Below are 20,103 nucleotides of genomic sequence, written 5' to 3'. Positions count from 1 at the left end.
ATAATTAAGTGGCTATAAAGACTGTATGTTGAATGAGTAGCTTGCAGTTTCCTTAGATGTATATAGTAAACCTTTCAGTGTTGTTGCAGCTAGTATTCATATGCTTAATATGTCGTATCTGAAACAAACTCCCACAAAACTTGGTCTACTCCAACTCCCAGTTCTCACAAACCAAGGTTCAAGACTTTTCGGTTTGCCTCTGCCCTCTATTAAATGAAGTTTGTGACTATTTGTTCACATCTTGCACTGCGCTGTAGCTGCGTGGACATATCTGTGTGTCCTAAAGTTTTATGTAAAGCACTTTGACTTGCCTTGTTGTCTTGAGAGGCGCTATCCAAATAAACTTGACTTGTTTTAACATCGTGTGTAATTTTTTTTCTTATCCAACTGGGTGTATATGTCTAACATCAACCCATTCTGCTATACGTGCTTATTTATCATTTTTCTATGATCAAACTGTGACATTAGATTTGAGATCATAGATTAATCAGCCAAACCATACACAGCTGTCATTCTTGACCGTATTTCTCTTACCGTAGTTTTGCTTTTTCCATAGATTTTGAGGAAAATGTGCTGGGTTGTTTTATGGCACAAAGGGACATTTCCTTCCAGTAACATCCAGGTTTTCAATCCACTGGTTAAGTCATCCATTACTTCCCCCTCTCGCTGATCAAAAGAGTGCCAATCAGTGAAATCAGCTGATGTGATTTATTTCTTTTATTTGTAAGAAATCATGTACAATATCATAAATGTTAATATGTAATGGGGGGCAGCCGAAAAAAAATTTACCACTCCTGTCCAGACACACTCAACATACTGTTGTTCCAATGCTTTGCCCAGATTATTTAGCTATTTTGTGTTAGTACAATTATCAATGTGATCGATTTACTGCGGGTTTTCTTACTTCTGGAGCAGAGCTCGGAAGTTCTGGTTTCTCTATATGATACACACTGAATGTAACTATGCCTGCTATTCGGTGTTTCTGTGTCATGTGATAATATATTTACCTGTCTTTAAGGCCACAATGAATAAAAATAATCACTTTTGTTTTTGTTTTCTGACTGGTGAGGGCCTCTGCATTAACCCTAAAATCAATACTAGACATATGCTGAAGTACGTAAGGGATCTAAAGACCCCAGCAGTTCCACCGGCTAAGAGGTATTTTGTTTATCAACCCTCTCGGCTGTCTTGCTCTCTTGTGCTCTTCCCTTACGTGATATGAGGTGTTATTTCAAATTAAAAACAATGAGCAAGTGCTGTGGGTGTTTTAATGTCTCTGTTGGTGTAAAAAACACCTGTCCTGTCTCAAGAAACGTAAACAGAACACTTCAGCATTGATTGTCCTCCAAAACTGAATCAGTGGTGAAAAACAGGAAGTTAACTTCTTAAAAATGTGCAGCTAGAGAGTTTCTAAGAATATCACAGCAAATGAAACAGCAGTAAATAAAACAATACAGCAGACTCCCCTGAAAAAAAGCGACCACGACTGAAATCTACACATAACTTTAGCGACATTCAAACCTTTTATCTGACCAAAACTTAAGACATCCTCACTCCCTTATCCTGCCCTTTTGTGATGCTTCCCAAAATGAGCGAGCAGGAGAGGCTTCAGGGTCTTGCTCAGGGACACCTTGGGCTGTAGAAACAGAACCTGTAACATGCTGGAAACTAGTAGGCCACCCTGCATTAAGAGACACAGAGACTCCTGAATTTATCTGCAGTTTCAAACAGTTGTTAGATACATTACAGACATCACACACTGGAATACTGCAAGAAACAAGTAATATTTATTGTATCAACTGCAGACATGCTATATGACATTTGACATTTATAACATTTAAAACCAGTGCTATGGTAAGAATAATGAAGCTGTTTTATGTTTCTGCAAGTCATCTTGCCAGGAGGCATCCAGAGGAAAAAAAAACAAAAGCACATAAAGAGGATGTGTGCAAGCGTGAGAATGAGTGAAGGGCAGGACAAGTCACGTGACCGGCTTGCAGTAGAGAAGTATTGTCGGAATGCATTACAAGTTAAGTCAACATACGAGCGTTAAAAAGCTCCATTGCCTGAAAATAAATAACAGCAGCCTCTCTGAGCTGTCTGAGCCACACGTCACGTGATGGGAGCGACTTCCTTCAGGTGACCGAAGACTCACTTGAGACTGAGTTCCTCTACATTTTTTGTTTCTGCCACTCCTTAGACGCCAGTTATACTGTATGACTGGGTTTGTACGAATGGGACAGGATTACTGATAGTGTTTGGGCACCACCGCCATCAGTTGGGAGACACACCAGTCCGTTATTACAGACTCTGCACCACATACAACAAAAACTGTTTTGTTCATTTCTCAAACTTTTGAAGAAGCTGGTAGGTCAATTTACCTGCACACATGTGCATGTACTCTTAATAGAGAAATGACTTGTTATTTAAATGGACTACATTTTTTCTTCACCAATGGAAAAAAAAAAAAAAAAAAAAAGTTTTATTAGACATCTGAACTTATATTGAACTCCCAGATTTTTCATTTGTCATTTAGAGAATGTTCTTAAACCAACAATATCATGGGAAGAGGCAATTAGGGTATCAAGGTTATAACACCTGATCAATTAAAATCTGGTGACAAAATGACTAGTAGTTAAAAACAAAACAGTGAAATGTTGTAGTCCTTTTGTCTCCTTTTGTTGGAAGAAAAAGCTACATATGGAACACCTGTCGGGCCTAAAGCTCCCACCACAGTGCAGTCTTCTTCATTGTCACCATCCTCGTCAGAAGTGTGTGGTGACCGTAACTACTCCACAGGCCGGATGCCCTTGGCCTCCTCCATCTTCCTCAGGGTCTCGTCCCACTGGGTGAACTGCTTGGACAGCAGGAACATCTGCAAATCAGATTTCAGGGGTCAGTGGGTGGAGCTTTCTCCTATCTGCAGTTTATCTTATGAAAAGAAGCCAGTGAGACAAGAGCAATGTAAATTTCTCTCAGATTTCCCACAGTGGCTGGTGGACCCAAAATTTCAGCAGGTGGCAAGTTTACCAGGCAAAGACCTTTCAGAGCAGAAAAGAACCAAACTGGTTCACTGCAAAATTGATTATTCAAGCATTTATGTATCATTATTCTGTCTATCCCCAAAGCGATAAGAGAGTACAACAAAAAGTTTATAATGGAATGATGTGCATATTCCTATAGCTCTTTAACACTTTTGTGAATGATATTTTGACTTGTGGTAGTTTTTGTTTCACTGAATTTAAAAAAAGAAATCATCTTTTAAAAATAGGAAGTGTACCATTTTATTGTATTCCTCAAAAAGCTTCTTCACTTCCTGGGACTGAGCCTCGGTTTGGTCCTGTAAAAGAACATGGAAGAGTCAATAGATAAAAAGAGCGAGACAGACACAATGAGACAGATAGAGAGAGAGAGAGAGAAAGAGGGTGGTTACCTGCTCTTTGATGTGAATCTGAGACAGGCGCTGCAACTTGGTGGCGTGTTCTGGTACATCTGTGATCAAGAGAAACACAGGTAACACATGTCTGATGGGGTAAATATACAGTACTGTAGTGTTTCTCCTCTATTCATCCAGCCGCTATGCTACACCACTGTAAAACAACACCATCACTGAATAAAAAAAGGCTGGGAATTACATTCAATTCCCCCCAAAGCATGATAAAATATTGCCATGATGTTTACACCTGAAAGTTTGACCATTATTTAACGCTGCTATGTGCACCAGACGCAGAACAGGGACTGCGGCGTGCAGTCAGGGACACGTGGAGCTGGAGATACACTGATCCAATATTTGGTATCCAGCTAATATGGGCCAAAACACTCTGGTTACCATCCAATGACAAAACTAGCCTAACCTCACGTAAACCGTAGTAGTCACAATGAATGATATGCTGCAAATAAAAACAGCAGAATGTGTTATGTGACAACAGTATCACTGCTACATGGTAAAGAAATCATATGGACTGGAACTGGATCACAAGGAATGGTATTAACAGCATCATGGTTGCTTAAGAGATTAAAAAAAATATATATATTAGTGGTTTTGACAAGTTGCATTTAGTAATTCCTAAGAAGAACTAATTAAAGTTCGCCCTACAAAATCTTATTCAGCAGAGCTCAATCCCCTTTTAGTGCTTTTCTGTGTTTTTCTACCAAGAAGGGATCAAAATAACTGAATAAACTGAGCTTAAACAAGACTAGGTCAAAACCTAGTTTATGGCTGGATTGCCCTTTATCTGTTTGCTTCTCTCCTAGTGTCATACATACAGTATTTGAATACAGCCGAATGACCAATAAAGCCGTTCTTATTTACATGTACCAACGGAACAAGTATGATATAGTGACTGAACCGTGGACCATTAAGACGACATGTTAACCAGCAGCCACTTCCGAGCCATTTCCAAGCTGCTGCTCTGCATTGATAAAATCCTGATTTTACTCTGCAACGTCGTCTGACAAAATCACCAGTCACATAGGTTAAAGACAACAGCTTTGCTGTGATTTCCGCTATATTTACTTTTAAAAAGATCAGAGAGAAAGTTGAAAGCTCATTCAAGTCTATGCAGCTGCCGTGCGGTCAACTGAACAAAATGCGTAGAGGGGTGTGTCTGCAGGTTGAAAGCCCAACCTTGCACTCGTGGGGCAGTACTGGCAACTCTTCAACGGAAAGTAGCTGAGGTTTGTCCAAAATGTGACTAGATTACTAGATTGTCGCTATGTGCTTTTGTGAAGAAAACTGGCTGAAGCGGTGTGAGAAGTCAGTAAATCTGACAAAGATGCTAAATTAGCAACACTGCCTGTAAAAGGCCCTGGATGACATAACAGAAAGTGTTTGCACCAATGCATTTTGAAACAGCAACGGTCGATGGGGAAACTCCAAAACTTGACTGGCACGCACTTAGTCAGTCAGTCATATGTGTGTGTGTGTGTGTGTGTGTGTGTATGTATATAATATATACTATACAATACAATACAATACAATATAATATACATTTAAAAAAAAAAAAAAAAAAGACACCTGTGAACTAGCTCCTTTCGAACTTTGCTGTCAGGGTTAAAGTAGCAGAGCAGATGTTCCTCTGTCCTTGATTTGCACGGTGTCCTACCAGGTGAAACTCACCTCTGATGTATGCGCTGTCCAACAGTGGCTGCAGGCTGCTGACCTGCTCCAGCAAAGCCGCCTGGGAGAGCAGAAAGTCCTCCTCTGCACACACAAACACACAGCAGCATCACAATGAGAACTGCATTAGATGCGAATTGCTTGTTTAATATTTTACAACACAAAATTGCTTGCTTATGTGATGACTTACATAATACACAATATACCAACACTAACCTTTACATGTACACCATTAAACATTAGAAATCGTGTTTAGTGCCATGTACAATCATTAATAATAAGCAATCTCTCTGAGACAATTTTGACCGCAGTTGTAAACAGGTGTTGTTTTTCAGTTTATTCATCTATCCCGGATTCCTTCTGCTTCTTACCAGCGAGGATGAACTCCAGCTTCATGGCATCAGGTACAGTGATGTGCTCAGTGAACTGGGGGTCTAGGTACTTCAGAAGGTCCTCAACTGCAGCACAGCAACAATAAATATGATCAAAGACTCACCAAACAAAGTCTAAAATCTGACTACAGACAACGTCCTGCACTGTTGTGACATTCTGAATTTCAAACTTGGACTCTGCAGCACTTTTGGCATCTTACATCAGCATTTTGACATTTTTAATGTTTACTGGGCAACCTGAATGAAACTAGTATATTTTTCAATATTGTTACTAAACAGCCTCACACGATACATGAATAACTTTATCAACGTGAAGCAGTATCCCTTTTCAGTAATTTGATAAATAAATGTATAAAGTTACACCAAGCCTATAATCCAAGTTGTCAGGGCTGATGCAACACAGTGTGTGACTCACTCTTCTTGTGCAGGATCTTTACTCGTTCTCTCTTGTTGGCCGTGTTGGTCAGACCCGCCTGAATCCTGGCCAAAGACTCTACACACTGCAGGACCGAAAACACTGATTAGATTTAATTTTAGTGATTACTAAGGATACAGAAAAGTCATTAGAATGTATTTCATCAATGTGTCCGAGTAGCTGTTTTTTGTGCAGTATGTGGTACAATGCCTAACGTAGTACAAAGACACAAAAGCTCAAGTTCAAGTGAAAGAGGAACAACAGTATGTAGCAATACAATGAAATGGCATTTTTAATTTGTGCACTTTATTCTTTGATTTATATTGTTATCCCCTTGAGGTTCATCACCCTAAAATGAACATGAGAATTTGCAGTATGCTGGACAAACATGGCCATTTGCTTATGCATACTTAGACTGTCTGTATTTTTGTCTCATTCTGAGTGCAACTGGAATGAACTTTTTTTTTTTTAGTTAACAAAACATTTACGCCTGTAATTTAAACTAAACTTCAGTCAACTTTCAGAAACATAAAAACACTACTTCAGCAGGACAGAGTGGCACATTGTTCCATCCCTGGAAATTCCTCTGCCGTACAACAAACCCACTTCAATGCCCCTTTGTGAGCTAAAAGTGTCTTTCTCATCATATGATGCTCTGATGAGACGCCTGACTCATGGGCTCAGGAGGACCGTACAATAATCTTAGCCCATCTGCTACAACATATGTACACTGACTATTATTAAAACGGAGTTGCAGGTTGCTAAGTGTGTTTTCCTAAATTCCTGGAAACCAGTGACCTCAGTTCATTTCACTGAGATGTAAAACTTGCTGGAGATATTAATAAAAATTACATTTAACTTCATCTGTGCTTTCACTTTTAATGAATACCACTGCCTACTGCGCCATCACCTCCATCCTATTGCTTTATATTCAACAGAGACCATATCATCCATTGTATTTTTCGTGACTTATTCCTTATGTCTATAATATATCTAAACCGTGAAAATATATATCACAAGTTCCCAAAACCCAGAGTGGGGTCTTTAATCGCTTGTTTTATTCCACCAACACATTAAATCCCATAGCTATTCAACTGATGCTGAACAGAGAAAAGCATCAACTTTTAATATCCGAGAAGCTGAAATAGCTAACGTTTCTCTTGATGAATTACTTCAACAATCAATCAAATATCAATTCGTTGGCAACTAAATGTCCGTAACACCTATTTGTGTTAAAAAGTAAGATCGCACTTTTGTATGACTACAGATATGGTCAGGAGAAACATCGTGAGGCCTTATTTGACCTGAAGTAAATGAGCTAAAACTAAACCCACATTTTGTGACTTTTGAATTGTTGACTGCAGGGAGGCTAAAAGGCACAATGACACCGCTATGGCCTCATAACTGACGGCTACAGCTACCGAATAGCTGACCTAGCCGCTGTTTAGCTGGCAGATAACCCTGTCACAGTTGTAATAGTCAGAGCCTCTAGTATAATTACATTGTAGTTGCTGTAGAGCTAAAGTGCATAAAATAAAAAGGGCGTTCGCTCATTCCCAGAGACAGAGCTATCGGTAGCTCTGCTAGGCTTGCGGCTAGCTAGCTTCCTTACAAGCCTCCTCCCCCCGCTCGTCAGAATTAGCATTAGGCGAACCTTGACGGGTTTCCCACTTTTGTTTCTTCTCTCGCCGTACATACGACTCTCAAGCGCCTGAAGACGCACTTCCAGGTTATCCGTCTCCACTTTTTTATCCATTCTTGACGCCACTATTGAACACAAGCCGCCTCTTGCTATGAGTACTTTACGACAGGCGTCGCCTATGATGACGTATGACGTCCGCAATGGGTTTACCAATACATTTGTAAACATGCGTCAAATTATTTAGACAGTGTATAACAACAGCCTTTAAAAAAACACGTCAAAAATATGTAGTTTTTAAACTAAACGTCGCCTTTAATAAATACGTGTCAATAATTTTAGAAATATTTCTGGTTTAAAAATGTTTCTTGCGCTGCAGCTAGGGGGCGCTGTTTTGCGGCGGACGAGGCTGTTTTTCCGGTGACAGCAGGCGAATGACAACAGCGGCAGACACGGGCCCTTTCCCATCCAAACTGACTGCAAAACATCGACAAAAAGTAAGGTTTTCCTCTCGTATCACCGTCTCTGCCTCGCACACAAGAAAATATTGTGTCCGGTCAATAATGACAATACACAGCAAGGAAGCACATTTGTTTATCGTCACCAGTTCTTTGGTGTGTTTCCATTGGATAAGTTAGCTTACCTAGCCCTCAAGCTAACGTCAGTTTTTGTGTTACAGCTGCGTAGTCTGACAGGCTCGGAGTTAGTTTTAGAGTCTAGCAGGTGAGTCGCTGTCATCTCCTGGACTGTAACTTAGTCATAACTCCCTTGACGAATTGATGAAGACAGACCTGGCATACCCAAAATGAAGTACTCAGAGGTGGCACTAGCTTATGTTGCACTGCCTACAATGTGGTTTTTGTGTTGCTGAAAGTTTCACTCATCGCTTGCCTGTTCGCTCTGCTGTGTTTTTGACAGCAGGAAGGTGTCTGCCTTTGGACTTCGGGGGCTGTGTTTGGGGAATTTCATATTTATGTGCCACTGGGAGCAGAAGCAGCATGGCAGATGACAAGGACGTGTTGAGAGACGTTTGGTTCGGCCGGATCCCCACCTGCTTCACTTTGAACCAGGATGAGGTTACTGAGAGAGAAGCCGAGCCCTACTATGTAAGTGCAGTTCCTCTCTGACCTCACTTGGGCGCAAAAACTGCGGCTAGATCAGTGCTAAGAGACCGACCTCCATGCCTCTATCCTCTGAGCCTACAGCTCTTTAATTGACATCTGTGTGTGAGGATGAATTTGCAGACATACCAGATAACTTCATGTTTAGGAAAACACACAATCTGTATCCCATATTCTTCATCAGCAGGGTGTATGCAGCTGAAAAAATACTCCTTATAACAAAAACATAATAAATAGATTTATAGTCTGTATTGTCCCAGATTTATCTTTACAGTCAGAACATATTCTATACTGAAACATACAGATGTCCACACATCCACTTACATATACACAATACATGTGATATTACACTTGCCTGTATCACAGATCACACTTATATGTATGCAGTCGCATACAGATATGTTCAGATCGATACAACGGTGTAAACAAGGCAGTTTGTGTGATTAGGGCTGCTATGGCAGGAGGGACAAAACTCCTTCTAAAGCAGGCTCTTCAACATTTTACAGTCCTGTATCACGGACGAGACTGCAGTAACGTGAAGTGTGGATTGAGGGGGGTGATCGGCGTCATTTGCTATTATGAATTCTAGGCATGTGATGGCTCTGACTTTCACATCTGAGAGATTGGCTGGAGGGAGGCAATATGTTTTTATTGGAGAAGGTTAACATGGTGAAGAAGCAGAGGTTGAATTATGCTTTTCTATAACAACAGCAGGAGGTGGGAGGCAACAGACAGTGCTCTGAGTTTGCCTATGGCTGGGAGTCTTTGGTGGGATTGTATATAACTAATAAATAATAAAATAAAAACAATGTAATTCGTGATGTTCATTCATTCATCACAGTATTGCTTTCTATGTACACTTTTTGTCAGTCTGGTAGCTGCTCATACTGATTAGTGGCTGGAAGAGAAAGAGGCTGTTCACCCAAGGCATACTGCTCTGGGTTGCAATCCTTACAATACCCCTTTGTGCTGAAAAATCTCAAAACATGCTCGTAAATTTATTCTCAATATAAAAAAGAAGTGCAGCCTCAGGCATGGTTTATTCTAGTGCATTAAGAGGTTATGGTATAGCAGTGGCGTTTAAAGCATGTAGCTCAGGTGGTTACACTGTTGTGCTGTTCTGCACCTCAAAAATGTAACATACATGCCGGAGGCTACGTGAATACCACGTGGAGACTTCATTTTCAATAAACACATCTGGCAAAGCCACTTGTGCAAACCTTCTCAATCACAGTGATTGAAAGAATGTAATCACGATTCATTTATTAATGATTGCACAGCAGGTAGTATCTCTTTGTGCGGAGAGAGAAGGCCAACCTTGTCCATTACTGCTCCGTATCAATAGGTAAAACATGACAATGAACTTAAAATCACTAAATACACTGGGGTCACCTATAACAGCAAGTATAGCCCCACCTCTAATGATTAGATGTAATGTTTTCATTCAGTTAAAGTCCCTAAAGTGAACACGGTAAGTACTGTAAGCAACTTGCCGTAGAACCAATCTGCAGGTTTCCCCTTGATGAGGTAGGTTCCTCAGTTGACCAAGCTCCTGGCCTAGTACATGTTAATTGCTCATTTTAATGAGCTGTCATCTAGCCTGATGTTGAGGTGACCAGCGACCATAAAGCCTCCACAGGTGCTCAACAAAGAGATAATCAGTATGTTCCTAAACATGAATTTAAATGTTTAGGAACATTTTCATTGTCTGCTTCTCCAGCACACATTAACAGACTGCACAGTTTTAATAATGTGTCTCCTCCTCTCTCCTCTTGGCTCTCCCAGCTGCTGTTACCCAGGGTGAGCTACCTGACCTTGGTTACAGACAAGGTGAAAAAACACTTCCTCAAAGTGATGAAGGCCGAGGACGTGGAGGAGATGTGGTTCGAGTATGAAGGAACACCACTTAAATGGTGAGAGAATGATCCTTAGTTAAACTGATTTTATTTGGTCTATCAGGGGAAACGAGGTTGGGTATGTGCGTGTGCATTATGAGTTGGTACACTGGTGAATTTTTAGATTTTGTTATCATGTATCCCTGAACAAACTGCTGCGATCTATATACCAAGTACAGGGTAAAACAGCAATATAGTGCATTTTGTCTTCTTATCATAAATATTCATTTTTATTTTCCTGATAGCTCTTGTAGAAATTTCCTCTAGGAGAATGCTGTTAGGCTGACCCAGCTAATCCATCGGCAGCATATTAAGTAGCACTATCATGAGTAAACTGCGTTGTGTGTTGTGCGTTGTGTTTGAATGTCAGCTTGAAAATAAATGTTGCCTCCATTTCCCCAAACTGTTAAAATCTGTTTCTTGGGACTTTAATCTCTTCCTTGTCTGTCTACCTCATTGTACTATCTCGTGTAAAAATCCACTTTCTCCAATGAGTGCCTTTCACAGTCAGAACTATAACAGTGTATTCACACCGCCTGCAACTCTGGAGAGAAGCTAGTACGAGTCAGTTCATTCACAGCCAGCAGAGAGGCCTCAGCTGACCATGACCATGGTCGCCTCAGCGCTTATCTGCCTGTCTGGCAGAGTGCAGGCACAAAGTTCAGCCACAAGGTGTCAGTACTGCAACAGACAATGAAGAGCCAACTTTAGAGACACATCAGAGTCCCAGTAATTCCAGTGAAAAACAGTTGGGAAAATGAACAGATGTTGGTGATGATATTTATTTAATTATTTGTTTGTGTGTGTATGTGTGTGTGATCCACCATTAGAATACCTGGAAAAATGCACTCTTCTGACTTGAGGCTGTGATTACGACAAGCATCTAGTCCCAGCCGACCGAAACATGACAGATCCACTCTGTTATAAACACAAATGATATGATCCACCATATTCAAAACACAGGAAGTGAAGAGGAGTGAAATATAAACTGTTTCCTGAAGTTCACACACTGAATCCACAGAAAGCTGGACTCAGCAAACTGACAACAGTTCTGTTTGCTGGCACTTCGAAGCACATGATATGTTCCAGTTAAAATTATCCATAATTTTAAGAACTTTTATTTTCACAAAAGGTTTGGCCAACAAGCCCAACAAAAGGTCTGTTAGAATAAGATTATCTGTGTTTTTAAAACGGGTACACAGTGTTCAGGAATGAAGCTTTTAATTCAGAGGTCACATGCTGTTGTCAGCCTCCAGTTGGCCAGTAAAACAGGTGATGCAGCTGGTCAGTCCGCCAATATTGGGAGTACTAGTAACGTTATTTCCTTTTTTTGCATTTCGCGCTTCCAGGCACTATCCAATTGGAGTTCTTTTTGACCTCCATGCCTCAAACACTGTCTTACCCTGGAGCATCACGGTGCACTTTAAGGTAAGAGCCTGTCAGAGAGTGTGTGTGTGTGTGTGTGTGTGTGCATGTACAGTATTCAGAATAGTGTATTTCAATTAATATTTTATCTATAAATTCAGTGTACATTTTGTGTTGCTGTATTCTAAATAAAATAAAGTCTCACTTGTGAATATTTTTATATAAACAATTAATCAAATGATGCATGTAATGTGAAATGGAATGAACCCACAGATAATTATCACCAATTCTGCAGTTCTATGGAGCCTTTTAGCCTCTTTTAGCTTATTGATGTAGTTTTATGGTACATTTACTTTCATGGTTCAGTCTCAGCACTCTCACTGACACCGTTTCCAGCAGCAGCAGGCGACTGTTTTCAGAAAGCAAGCTCTGATTAACCCACTGTACAGTACCTGCCTAGCACCAAAAGGGGAAGGAAGTGGAACGTTTAGCAGCTAAACAGCCAATTATTTTTGATGTGCAACTGGGAAATTCTGTGACAGTATATTTGCCAGCTTGTTATAGAGGTCTTCTGCCCCCTAGAGGTTTTTAAGAAAAAAAAACAATACAATAATGCAGCTTTAAATAAAATGTTAGTTTTGTGAATGTGTGTCAGAATTTTCCAGATCGTGATCTGCTCCACTGCCCATCAAACTCTGTGATCGAGGCTCACTTCATGTCCAGCATCAAGGAGGCCGACGCCCTAAAGCACAAGAGCCAAGTTGTTAACGACATGCAGAAAAAAGACCACAAACAGCTGTGGATGGGCCTGCAGAATGGTGAGACGCGCACAAACACAAAAACATACACACATGTTATTAAGCAGCTGTGAATGAGCGTGCTAAAAGATGAGGAGGGCAGACACATATAGACGCGCACGCACGCAAGCACAAAATTCAAAGAAGACAGACCACAAGCACCTGTTCGGGAAGTGACACAATCATACAGTCACACATTCACCCATTAACAATCAGATGCACACATGTTGTTTCCCTGCCTGCACAACTACTTGTAGATTGACACATACTTGCGCGCAAACACACACACACACACACACACACACACACACACACACCTACTCTGAGCACTTATTCATATAAGTAGTTCTAGCATAAACACGCACACATTTTTATAATTGTTTGCAACGACTGAAATAACCACTCATCTGTAGGAGTGATATTTTCACAGGCACAAAGAATGCATCCAAATAAATTCACAGATGTTCTTGCACACACACACGTAGGCACGCGCACGCACAAACCCACAATCGCGTGCACACTTGTACAAATCTCTCTCTAGTCTGAATGCAGTCTTTGAAGCCACCACTTCCCAAACACGGATCAGCTTCCCTCTCCATTTCTACCCATCTGTCCAAACAGGTTCTTTTCCTATTGGCTGTTAGTCTTTACTGTGGAGTTTCGTGTAGGTGAAGTTAGTGCAGTGGGGCTGATGCGTTGGAAGCTTGTGATGTGGGAGTAGGCGCTGGTGAAGATGGAATGGATTCTTAAGTTTGGGGTTTGTGTGAAACTTGTTCTCTTCTTTGAAAAGCAAATCACGTGGTGAGATTCCTCAGATCACTGCAGGTCAAGTTGATGAAACAAGGCTACAAAGAAAACACTTTGACCACCAGTCATGTAGGGCAGTCAGTAACACATAGTTTGCCTTGTCTCAATAATTCTTTTGAATTAGTAATTCTTAGCAGGCAATAACTTTCTTCCCTACCAGACTTCCATGTAATTCCCACAGCTGAAATATGTACCATGTTGAATATGTCAGTATTAAATTATGTTATAAATGCGGCTCCAACTAATGTTTGTTTTCATTATCAATTAATCTGTTGATCACTTTTTCAGTTAATTGATCAGCCGTTTAGTTTATGAAATCTCACGATTGTGAAAAATGTCCCAAGGCAGCATCTTTAAATGTCTTGTTTTGTCTGACCATCAGTTGAAAACTCGAAACAAATATTCAAAAAATATATATTCAACCGATATTGATATAAAATGGAAAAAAAACAGCAAATCCTCAGATTTGAGAAGCTGGAACCTGCAAATACTTGACATTTTTGCTTGATTTAACAATTTAATGAATAATTAAAATTGTTGTAAAATATTTTTTTTGGATTGAATAATTATAATAATTATTTCAGCTCTAGTTATAACAATATAAAATGATGAACTTAAGTATCAGTTGTTTTTAAGCCCGATTAAGACCTGTCTTATGAACGAGCAATGTAATGTCAGCAGCACTCCTACATGCATGAATGCCTGAACCTGTCTTTAGCATATATTTCAATATATTGTCATTATACTGTATCCGTCTGTATGGCGGAGTGTGGCGAAACACTCAAAACGGTGCATTTGTTGCTACGGGAGATGCTTTTCATAGTGTTCATTACTGTTGGGTGATGTTCGTGTAGTTTGTTCCTGCCTGATAACATCAGTAGTATCTGTAATTTCACCTCTTCAGTAAATTATAAAATATAAATCCTCAGATAATGTACATAGTACAGTAGCATCATGTACTACTGGGTCTCAAATAAAGACAGAAAACAACATTTTTTACTATGTTCTCACTCGCTGGTTATCTCCAGTTCAAGTCTAGTGTTCACCTGCTGTCTATGAAAGTAAACACCGAGGATATTTATCACATAAGTAAAGCGAGTATACCCTCTGAACTGTTGTAAGGTTTTAAATGTGAAAAAGATGGAGGAGGTGTCACATCCACAGCGAGCAACAGAAGCAGCACATTAGGCAAATTAATAATGTGTTAAAGAAATACAATAATAAAATGAATAATACAAGTATTGGCCAGTACTTCTGGGTAGCATTGGCCATTATTTGCGTAGTAACTGTCAAAATTTTGCACTGTGCATGTGCACTGAGAATGTTTTGACAAGTTTTGCAGAAAAAACCCAAGGGCTTTGAAACCCACAAAACTTCAGCTGCTTATCTCTCTTCCATTTTTGAAAGTGATAGAGAGAGAAAGAGAGATGTCACATCTTAATACGAAAAAAGTGAGATAAAAAGCTCTTATTTAGGAGCTAGGGACCAACAGAAGATGCGATGAAGATCTATTTGTAAACAGTTGAGGGTGTGGTTCGTGCGCTTTTTTCCCTGAAACTGTTTTTAACTACATTAAAACAGAAACACACATTACTTATGAACTAATCCAAATAGAGGGAGTTGAACTTACCTGTTAAACATGAAAGTGAGAAATGAAACCTTATCTAAACCAAAACTTTCACATCCAAAAGAGACCAGAAACAGAGAGAGAGAAACAGAGATGGTTCAAACTTTCCTCTGGGAGAGAGACAACAGAACATTTTCAGAGGGTTCATGTGAAAGCGAGAGGCAAGGGGAGGTGGAGGGTCTGAAACCAGCACATGCAGGGTGGAATCATTTCGGATGATGAAAGGCTGTCCTTCAACCAGGGGACCGAGGTTGTAGCTCCAGTGTTAGAAAGGACCCGGCCTGCTGAATTGTCCGTACATATCAACCCTTCACCTCCATGTGAAGGGGCGGATGTACACAGAAATTGGTGTTTTTCAAAGTTAAAGGATGATTATAGTTTTTGCACATGCCTTATACTACACACATCATTTATATTGCTACCATCTTCCATAACATATCACACTATTGGACTTTTCACTGCATCACTGTCTGAAGGCGACCAGGCCTGCAGTTAAAAACAACAATTGACTCTGAAGCTACTTAGTGTACCTGAAAGAGTTTCATGAATCTAAATAAGTATTGCAAAAGGGCCAGCAGAACTATAAAGTATGTTTGCAGTTAATTGTCCAGTACAGGAAAAAAACTGTAAATTCCCTAGAAGCTCATTTCTCACAAATTACTTCTCAGCCATGTCCTTTGTTTGAGGATGTGTCAGAAAGGACTGTTTATGTGTTCACTGGTTTTCTGGTTGTAATCATGTTTTTGTGCCTCATTCACGTTTGCACTTGTAACCGTCAATCTGTTCTGGAGTCATACTAAGAAATGTCTATAATCCCTTATCCTTGTTTTGAGAAGCCTGAATTTTCCTCTGTAGTTTGATTATTCTCAGGGTACACAGCGGGGTGCTTTGGTGTGAACCAGTGCTGTGTTATTTGAAATTTTTAGATACTATTGCCACTATTGCCACCATCACTATTGTGATACCAGGATATTCAGTTACTTTGGGAAATATAAACATGTTTTTAAACCTCCTTTATTTATTTTTAAAACATGAAATATCTGATCAAATAAGTAAACAAGACTATAAATATTTTGTACTTGACAGTTTTTTCGATTTTCAGTGCTATGGACATTTTTCGGTCTGTACCAAAAAAGTAAAATCCTCATATCAGTTATATGACAGATGAGCTCAATATTGCTCGTCACTCATTTCTGGTCTGATACTACTGCTGAGGATATGGAGAAGCCGAATCCTGTAGATGACAGTGTTCAAATGCAGTCATGTCCACGTAGCCAGAGGGTTAATCCTTAACTGTTAAAAGAACGTAATTGGCTCAAAAGTGATATCTTTCGGGCATGATGAAAATTTCATTAAAACATCACGTCTCAGGATATTGTACAATTATTGACCTGTGTGTATTTGTGTTGTCACAGATAAGTTTGACCAGTTCTGGGCCATGAACAGGAAGCTGATGGAATATCCCACTGAGGAGGGCGGCTTCAGATACATCCCCTTCAGGATATACCAGGTAACACACGTCAAGAAAACTTCAAACAACAGTCTTTTTCCCATCCGCGATGGCCTCGTAACGCCATTGTCAGCAGATTTTGAGTCTCTGGAATCTTGAGAGTAGAGCCGAAATTTGCCTCGTCAGCCCAGTAGATGGAGCCAGATGGCTGTGCAAAAATCCCTCCATGTTGTGTCTGATGTTGCTTTAACAGGGAAATCACCTCCGACCAGACACTGGCACTGATTAGCTAGTTCACTCTACAGGTTGCCAACCATTATTTGGAGTCTCATGCTCTATTCAAAATATGCAGCTGGTAGATAAAAAGTGGTGGAAAGGACTCTAAAAATCCAGGTTATCATTTCTGTTCAGTTTAAGACCCATGATGGCTAACTTTTTGCCGCCCCCTGGCGCTCTCACACTTGCAGACAGTCTGAGTATCAGTTAAAAATAGTCTTGTATTAACTTTCACCTAATATTTAAGTAAAAGATCAATGGAAACATTACTTATATATGTTTGCATGTGAACGCTGCTAGTAAGTTCACGGTCACTCTCAATCAGTCTCTAGATCTTGAAGGGCCTGCTTTGCCTGGATGCTTTTTGGAGGCTATTCATTTGTTCTTGTATGTGACTCTCCCCAGTTTATGTGCAATTCCTCTGAGCCTAGATGAGCCAGTGGGGGAGCCTCAGGGTTCAGTTTCGAGATCAGGAGGCGTAGGCAGACATGTGGCCTCACGTTGGATGTTTCCGCCAAACCTCTACAGCTTTATCCTGACTCAGGTGAAAATTCCCTTTTGGAGACTAAAAAATAAGAGACAATGAATAAGCGGCTGATCCTCGCCTGGAAAACATTAGCACGCCGCGACCCAGACAGTGGGAAAGTGCCACGCTTTGAGTCAAGTGTTGGGGGTTCCTACACAGATCAGGAAGCTCTGGAAGAGTGTGGAGAATTGATTTGACAACTTCCAGGGTTTGGAACAGTTAAGGAATTGCTCAGAATGACAGAAGAAATCAATTTTATATATACGCATTGGCACTGTTAGAAAATAATCTCATGCAACGTTTAACTAAATGTAATTTAAAGTTTATACTTACTGGACACTGAAGAGTCTTGTCCAATCCAGTTCAGGAAATACAGATTTGGAAAACATCTGGATCTTTGCAACAAAAACATGTTGACAGTCTGCTTTGAGTCTAGTGGCTGAATGTGCGTGCATCTAGCCTTGATCTCAAATCACGGTAAACAGAAAGGCCCCTCGCTGTCACCGAGTCCTGTAAAGGAATTAAACTTTTGGGCCTGTCAAGACATGTTAAAAAAATAATTCAAAGAAAATAGAACAGCGAACAGAACAGAAAATAGATGTGGCCTCAAATGACTGTGAAGAATGTCAAGTTATGAAACAGAGAATTGTAGATGTTAACAACAGAAGAGGACTTGAGTGTAATGGTTAGTTGCTAGAGTGAACTTTACTATCAAGCATTTTTCCGTAATATCTGCTGTGACTGCTGGTAATTTCCCACTATGATGATTTATTATTGAATGTGTAAAGTTTTTAATGAGACCTGCTGGTCCCCACATATGGCTGCATTTACAATTTGCACAATAACAAGGGTGGAGTAACAGCTGTCTATCACTGCCGACGCGGACTCTTTGCATGAAATTCAAAAACCTCATAAATGCTTTTGTTTTTACTTTCACATCTTTAGCCTGTAAATAAACCATTTTACACTTCGACAGAAACATTCTTATGTTTAGTAATAAAACATAACTCTTTAAAGTGGCTGACTGAAACATACGGTCCAACCAACACCACCTGCCCTCTCAGACATGCACTTGTTGTAGCCGTAAAACCATGTAAGTTCTGAGGGGTAGAAGAAACCCAGACCATTCTAGTTTTGAGTGTTTTTCATGACTGAATTGAAAGTTTCCATGGTCATTTATGAGCTGGATTGGTTTCATGACAATTGAACCATCAAAGCCTGTTACAACCGCACTGTGTGATTTCCAAACACATTAGAGAAAAGAAGCATAATTCTTGAAATGTTTGCAGTGTTTTGGTGATGATGTGGTTTTCATCTTACAAACTGCTAAGTATTTGCAACCAAAGAAGTCCTGGAAAGTCAATCTGGTCATTATGATCTTAAAAATACCTGTAATGGCAGTTTTCTGTGGCACTTAACAACTGCTTTCACTGTCCAAAAATGCCTTATGAGGGTTCACAGAAGTTTAGGATTTGCGCAAACATTTGCAAAAAAAACTTTAACATGTATGACTCAACATTTTGTTATTTTGTCACATTTGAATAATTTTAGCTTTGGCATCAGTGAAAAGATCACTGAAAAGATTAATTCTATTCTTAGGTCTTACTTTTGTAGTTTTGCCCAGTGTGGGGTTTGTTTACCATCTGTTCGATTGTTTCACTGCTTGTCTTTCTAGTTTTTTGAGGCGTCACCACATAGTCAACGTTTAACTTAGGGAGTACAGTGTTGATATTACTGATGGGAATGATGGGCATAACCAGGGAAAAGTGACCCAGGTTTTAATAATCTGAACCAAAAAACAAAAACAAACAGAAGAACTAAAATCAAGCAAATAACTTTGTTACTTCTGTGTAGCAATTGTGTAGGAACTCGGCAGACCTTATGTTGTTGCTAAGAAGAAAATCCAGTGTTTTGTAAGCCAGAGTTGTTGTGACAAGATCCAACACGATATGACAAAACCCAGTGAAGACACTTGGCGTGCAGAAAAAGAAAGGAGATTGTGTAGAAACAGTGCAGAAATTCTGAAAAGAACAAAGCTGTTTGGTACTCAGAAGTCACTGTGGATGACTTAACAGGAGACTGCCTAATACAGAAGAAAGATCCCCCCTCCCACACACACACACACACACACACACACACACACACACACACACACACACACACAATCCTTCAAAGCCAGATTGTGGTCTTTAGTGTAAATAACGTGCTGTGTTTGATGCAGACAGAATTAATGACAACACTCAGTCCAAATAACAGAGGGCTCATTTCCGTCTGGCCTGCACTCCTTATGGAGACGAAGACACCTCTTGGGCATGGACGACACATTTGTATATTCGTGTGTGTGCGTGTCTGCCTTATTTCCTGAAGGTTAAAAATAGTTTGACTACCTTTCTTGACTTGCCATAAATCTGAGATATTAATTCTTGTTTATATCCTGGTAAGCTCAAATTAGCAACTTTACTTTTTCTTGTTTTCTTTGTTTTTGTTTTTTTCTGTTTAACAGTATTTGTGACATTGTTGATATTGTGTTACATTATTTAGATAAAAGTAATGAATACCCATAAAATCCACATACATGTTTGTATCTATCCACATACAAACTCTGTATGTGGATACGAACAAAAACGTTTTGTTTTTTTTATATTTTGTGAGTATTTTTCGTGACGATCATAGT

General features: G+C 39.9%; 2 protein-coding genes across 10 annotated transcripts in view; one reads left to right on the top strand and one right to left on the bottom strand.

The window, feature by feature from the left end:
- Positions 1-1,765: 1,765 nt before the first annotated feature.
- dctn3 (dynactin 3 (p22)) lies at positions 1,766-7,778 on the bottom strand. The gene is made up of 7 exons (XM_040117750.1): positions 7,581-7,778; positions 5,927-6,011; positions 5,491-5,577; positions 5,120-5,203; positions 3,434-3,492; positions 3,281-3,340; positions 1,766-2,875 (listed from the first exon to the last, which is right to left on the bottom strand). Exons 1-7 carry the CDS (start codon positions 7,680-7,682, stop codon positions 2,789-2,791), a joined length of 564 nt encoding a protein of 187 aa, XP_039973684.1. The 5' UTR covers positions 7,683-7,778; the 3' UTR covers positions 1,766-2,788.
- Positions 7,415-20,103, top strand: part of atg5 (ATG5 autophagy related 5 homolog (S. cerevisiae)) — a 37,106-nt gene continuing 24,417 nt past the window's right edge. The window contains exons 1-8 of one of the 9 annotated variants that reach the window (XM_040117744.1): positions 7,415-7,655; positions 7,945-8,062; positions 8,245-8,288; positions 8,487-8,671; positions 10,472-10,599; positions 11,931-12,009; positions 12,602-12,764; positions 16,593-16,687. In XM_040117744.1, the coding sequence (XP_039973678.1) occupies positions 8,564-8,671; positions 10,472-10,599; positions 11,931-12,009; positions 12,602-12,764; positions 16,593-16,687 (573 nt within the window). In that variant the 5' untranslated portion in view covers positions 7,415-7,655; positions 7,945-8,062; positions 8,245-8,288; positions 8,487-8,563. Of the gene's footprint in view, positions 7,656-7,677; positions 7,755-7,944; positions 8,063-8,244; positions 8,289-8,345; positions 8,386-8,483; positions 8,672-10,471; positions 10,600-11,930; positions 12,010-12,601; positions 12,765-16,592; positions 16,688-20,103 lie in introns of those variants that run through there. The other 8 variants (XM_040117743.1, XM_040117742.1, XM_040117740.1 and 5 more) reach the window with 8 other exon arrangements.

This window comes from Xiphias gladius, chromosome 22 (assembly GCF_016859285.1).
Source record: "Xiphias gladius isolate SHS-SW01 ecotype Sanya breed wild chromosome 22, ASM1685928v1, whole genome shotgun sequence".
NCBI classification, from domain to species: Eukaryota; Metazoa; Chordata; class Actinopteri; order Istiophoriformes; family Xiphiidae; genus Xiphias; species Xiphias gladius.
Note: the sequence above shows the minus strand (reverse complement) of the source record. Positions and strands in the feature narration are given on the sequence as shown.